The sequence below is a fragment of the Amaranthus tricolor genome, chromosome 7 (genome assembly GCF_026212465.1).
Source record: "Amaranthus tricolor cultivar Red isolate AtriRed21 chromosome 7, ASM2621246v1, whole genome shotgun sequence".
NCBI classification, from domain to species: domain Eukaryota; kingdom Viridiplantae; phylum Streptophyta; class Magnoliopsida; order Caryophyllales; family Amaranthaceae; genus Amaranthus; species Amaranthus tricolor.
The window spans coordinates 13842530-13848658 of record NC_080053.1 but is presented as its reverse complement, the minus strand read 5'-3'; the positions used below and the strand labels follow the sequence as shown (position 1 = coordinate 13848658).

The 6129-nt window shown below is 31.4% G+C and overlaps 1 protein-coding gene across 1 annotated transcript; it reads left to right on the top strand.

The window, feature by feature from the left end:
- Nucleotides 1-4695: 4695 nt before the first annotated feature.
- On the top strand, nucleotides 4696-5764 carry LOC130818527 (uncharacterized). Its single transcript, XM_057684694.1, has 2 exons — nucleotides 4696-5000; nucleotides 5140-5764. The coding sequence occupies exons 1-2, from the start codon at nucleotides 4696-4698 to the stop codon at nucleotides 5762-5764; spliced, it is 930 nt and encodes a 309-aa protein (XP_057540677.1).
- The last annotated feature ends 365 nt before the right edge of the window (nucleotides 5765-6129 follow it).

The following is a 6129-nucleotide window of genomic DNA, read 5'->3' as shown; positions in this document are numbered from 1 at the left end:
CATATAACATCTCCTCCACCTTCAACATTGGAGATCTCACATTATATGAGCCTCATTAAGAATTGAGGACAATTCTTCCCCAACAGGGAGGAATTAATACAAATGTATCAAGTGTATCAAGTGATCAAGACCTTGCAAACAACCTACAAGTACAAGACAGTGTTTCTGACTTGTCATCTACGCCAATTGTACATGAAGGACAGAACCAGGTCAACGATGCTTTCCAAAGACTAAACATGACCTCAAGATACTATGTTGGGAACAAGGAAGCCAATACAGCACCAAAGAACAACATCATACACTTGGAAATGCGCACAGACAACAGAACCTAGGCCACAGGACTTTCTGACGACCAGCAGACCTTGCTGAGTCTCCTTAGTGCAAGCCCGGCCCATCTAGACCATAAGCAAGCTTGGGACGTCACCTTTGCACATGGACCAAGCCACCAAGGGTCCAGGATCTCACTAACAGTCCACGAAGAATCCTAGAGACTAAGTGGAAGAAGGGCTGCTCGACAGTTTTGCTGAGTCAAAATTTGTCTAAGTATTTTTATTTCTGTTTTCTACTTGGGCGCCTTATAAGCCTTTGTATATAACACGTGTTCTTTAAATCTACGCGTGTGATTAGGATATAGCCGTTACGGTAGTTGAGTGCTCTATATAAGGAGAGCCTCCCCCCATGTAATAGACAACATTAGTTTTCATTTGATTCAATACAAGTAGAGGTATTTCAGAAACTTGTTTCTGTTTTCCTTCTTTCTAGTTGGTGGTCACTTCATTAAAGGTATACAGAGTATCCTTTGATCCTCGTAGAGTCCAGGATTGTGGAGCATCCTTGATACTGCAAGGAAACCGTGTGTGCATAGCCTGGAAGGCATTGAACGTTTTATCATTGTTGAAAGCGCGTTTAGATAGCCACTGATCAACACAATCAGAAAACCAAGAAAGGATTTCCTGGCTCTATTTGTGTTTCTTGAGTGATCTTTTCATCACCAATTTGTAGTATTGTGTGTGTAATCAATCAAGGCTTTCGCCAAACATTAAACTTTGCATAATTAAGGCCGTAATCAACCCTGGTTTCGCATCATATGTGTATATGTTACATTTTTAATTTGTAATATTATATATTTAATATTATGTAAAATCTACTATATGTTTTATATAAAGTTTATTCTTTAATTAATTTATATAATATCTTGGTTTTATACGACACTCCAAGGAAAACACTCATTTTGACAACAGAGAAAATGCGTGAATTGAAGAACAAAGTGGTCGTATATCTATCTAATTTATGTGTTTTTTAGTGTAATTAGTTTAGATTTTGAATTTTTGTAAATATATATATATATATATATATATATATATATATATATATATATATATATATATATATTAATATGTATATATATATATATATATATATATATATATATATATATATATATATATATATATATATATATATATATATATATATATATATATATATATATATATATATATATTTACATGTATATATTTATATATATATATATATATATATATATATATATATATATATATATATATATATAAATATATACATGTAAATATATATATATATATATATATATATATATATATATATATATATATATATGTATATATATATATATATATATATATATGTATATATATATATATATATGTATATATATATATATATGTATATATATACATATATATATATATATATATACATATATATATATAAATACATATATATATATATATATATATATATATATATATACATATATATATATATATATATATATATATATATATATATATATATATATATATATATATGTATATATATATATAGATATATATATATATATATGTATATATATATATGTATATATATATATATATATATATATATATATATATATATATATATATATATATATATATATATATATATATATATATATATATATATATATAGGGTCAAATTCTCGTTTAAACCATTCTTATATAAGAACCGTGAGAACCAAAAAATGTGTTAGCTTTTTACAGAAAAGGTGTTCCTTTTGCACAAAAAATGTGTTACTTTTGTTTTTTTAAAACATCTGGTATTTTTTACCAAAATATATATATATATATATATATATATATATATATATATATATATATATATATATATATATATATATATATATATATATATATATATATATATATATATATATATATATATATATATATATATATATATATATATATATATATATATATATATATATATATATATATATATATATATATATATATATATATATATATATATAACACTTAAATGAAATTGGTAAATTTATAAAATTACGCATTCATCCAGGCTTTGAATATTGTGTTGCGAGGCGGGCTTTGAGATTTTTGTAACGAGTCGAAGACGTGCACGGTATTAGTCAAAGGACATATGACCAAAAGTATCAAATGCAAACTATAAACGAAAATTTAATATCACCGAAATAGAATATCTAAACTTAGATAAAAATCAAAATATAAGTTCAATTGCAAAAATAAAACCTACTCTTCCACATATGAAGCCAAAATGAACGTGTGTTTAGATCCAAGCGAATTTTTCAAAGCAGTCTCAATGCATGCTTTGACGTCATTTGGCACATTATGCATCTAATACCCGAAATCGTTTCAGGACATAACCATCAAGTTTTTATTTGAGGTTCGCAATAATTTAGCTCCTCAAAAGCCGATAATTACAACAATTAAACATCACCTCATGTAGACATGTAAACATCACCTCATGTAGACATGGAGAAGAGCTACATTCAACAATCGATAATTACAAAAGGGTTTTCAGCGAAGCTGAATTGGTCCTTCAGCAGGGGTAGCATGATTGGGTCCTCCTCACACATGCAAAATGCAAATGTGTGCAGCCATTTGCAATCTGGAGAGAGATCTTTTAGCTCCGCATCAGTCAAAATTGGATTGGTTGCCATCGACTTTGAACCAGCCTTTGATGAGGAACCGATGTCTCTCTTAGAGCCCTATGGACTTTTTTGCTATTTGAATTTATACAATTTAATTAGTGTAAGCATGCAATTAAAATAATAAAAATAAATAAGGTACAAATGATTATTACCTTGGTAGTGAATCGAACCTAAGCATATTCCCATGTGACGAAACTACCCTGGGCGTCTGATAGTTTCTCAAGGCTCCATTTTGGCATTGGAACCGGGAGTGAGAAATCAAGCATATAATTAATAATTTTAAAACTCACCACAGAATCAGCAACGTTAATCATTCCCGGATCAGTAATGGTAAATTTACCACTTGAATCTCGGGAATGAAGTCTACAGTACCAATCTCGCACCCGATCTCTAGCAGGAGTATTCATGAATGCAGAGGTAGCCGTAGATGAGGTTGTGGGACTCTGATTGGGGTATAAACCAGCATCCACCCACACTTTTCGGGCCTCATCGTACGTTTTTGGGCCCAAACGATGGTAAAACTTCCTTTTGCTTGCTAATTCAGAAGCTTTACCACACTTTTCCTAATTAATCAATAGAAATCAAATGTCATATATTAGTTTAATGATTGAATCAAAAGAAGTAAAATTAAATCAAAAGCTATAATATAATGGAATACTTACAACTTCGGTGGGAGTTGTTTTTTTGGCAACAAACGCTTCCCATTCATTCTTCGATATATGACCCCATAATTCATAGGGCATCTTTGCAGGTTCTTGGTCTCCACCTTCGTTTCTCCCTTCGTTTCCCGTTTTGACCTTCTTGGTCTTACGGGCATGATTTTTGGTGATCCTGACAGTTACAAGCTTGGATTTAAAATCTCTGAATCTTTCAGCAATAGCTGAAAGAAAAACATTCTTTTTCTCTTCGTCATTCTCAATGTGAAAAAGATTCTGCAAAAAAGATTCTCAATTTAGTTGTCACATTTGCTTGGGCACGGTTATTAAGGGTGGTGTGGGGGGTCCATTAAAAAGGTGGTAGTTGGGTATATTTTAGTGATTGAATTAATTGTTAATGATTTCCTCCTTTTGCTTAATAAATTAGATAAAATTGAATTTTAGAGGGAAAATTGGGTTTCACATGTTCAATAGAATTAATTGATATTAATACATTTCTGAGATTGTTATAATTAACAAACCATTGAACTACTTAATTTAAATTACAAAAAATTACATCAAATAAATTACAAAAACCATCAGAATCATAAAATAAACTAAGTCTCCAAATCTTCCTTGATTTCTTCAACATTTTTTGAACGGCAACTGAAAACGAGCAAACCTCTTGCCACATAAAGAAGCCATCAATGAAACTGGAATCCACATAAACCCACCAATCATCAACAGATAGAGGAGCCAAGAAACATTACAGGAAGCACATCAGTGAGATCCAAAGACTTCAAACCCAAATTTCTAGATTTGCCCCTCCTTAAAAAAAACCTGCTAATCATCAAAAGTCAGAGGAGCCAAGTAACATTATCGGAAGCAAATCAGTGAGATCTTAAGACTTCAAACCCAAAATTTTAGATGGGCGCCAACATAAAAAAAAATAGCTGCCAATACAACACCTTAAAACACCAATCATTGCATCTATATCATAAAAGCATTAAATAAAGAAGTCATCAACTCAAATTAATTTCCACCAACCAACATTGAAGTACAATCATGGTTAAAGAAAAAGAGCTAGATCATTTAAATAGGAGTCAAATAATGCATGAGCTTTTATTGTCACTAAACATTAAAGGGAAGCCAGCACACGGGGTCATCAATGAAATTGCCAAGAACTACGATCTGCATAGGAGGACAGTAGGAAGGATATGGAGACAGATTCGGGATCAAAAAAAGAATAATCAAGTACCAATTAATGTCAACAACAAGAAGAAAGGCAGCAAAGCAAGGACATTCATCCCCTTTGATGAAAAAAAGTTCAAGTCAATTGAAAAAGCGAAGAAGACAAGTTTAGCAGCACTGTCAAAGGCCATGGGAGTTAGCCAAACCACAATTTGCAGATGGAAAAGAAAAAAAGTACTTTCGAAAGCACACCAACGCAATCAAACCGTTACTTAACGACAAAAATAAACTCGACATGTTAACTTTTTTTCTTACTAGTTGCATTTTAGATGAGCAAACAAACAACTTCACATTTAATGACATGTCAAATGTAGTGCACATAGATGAAAAGTTGTTTTACATTACAAGGACACAACAAACATTTTATCTGACTCCAGATGAAATAGAGCCACATAGAGAAATCCAATCTAAAAGATTTGTGCCCAAGATCATGTTTATGTGTGCGGTTCCAAGACCAATCTTTTCTAGTGAAGGTGAGATGATTTTTGATGGAAAGATGGGCTTATTTCTTTTTTCTCATGAAGTAGCAGCACAAAGAAGTTCAAAAAATAGGAAGAGACGAGAGTCAGAAACCAAACCAATACAATCAATCACTAAAGTACACACAAGAGATATGATTGTGCACAAGATACTACCAGCAATTAGAAGTAAATGGCCACCACATTTAAGCAAAACAATATTCATTCAACAGGACAATGCTAAGCCACACATTTTAGATGATGATGTAGTGTTTAGAGAGGTGGCAACACTTGATGGATTTAGCTTCCACTTAGTGCAACAACCTCCTAACTCACCAGATATGAATGTGCTTGACTTAGGGTTTTTTAGGTCAATACAATCGTTACAACATCAAAAATTAGCATACAACTATGACAGTAAGTAAAGGCATTGAGTACAGCATTTGAAAATCTACATCCAAATGTATTGAAGTATGTATGGATCACACTACAAGCATGTAAAGTTGAGGTTATTAAGAACCAAGGTGGTATAGATTATGCCATTCCACACATGAACAAATCAAAACTTGCAAGGAAAGGGAGACTCCCACATTGTTTGGGGGTACAAAAGGAAATTATTTACGAGGCAATACGTTATCTAGACACAAAGGTGGATGAAACTACATTTGAGGTTATTTTATTTTACTTGGGAATCAAAGATGAACCATTTTCCATCAACATCATTTACCAACATTATCCACAGAACCAACAGCAACACCACACACAACAGCAACCACAGAGCCAACAGCAA

Coding starts and splice junctions, on each gene's coding strand:
- LOC130818527 (XM_057684694.1), top strand. CDS start 4,696: ATGGTTAAAGAAAAAGAGCTAGATCATTTAAATAGGAGTCAAATAATG. Junction 5,001..5,139: donor AAGACAAGTTTAGCAGCACT/GTCAAAGGCCAT, acceptor TTTTCTTACTAG/TTGCATTTTAGATGAGCAAA.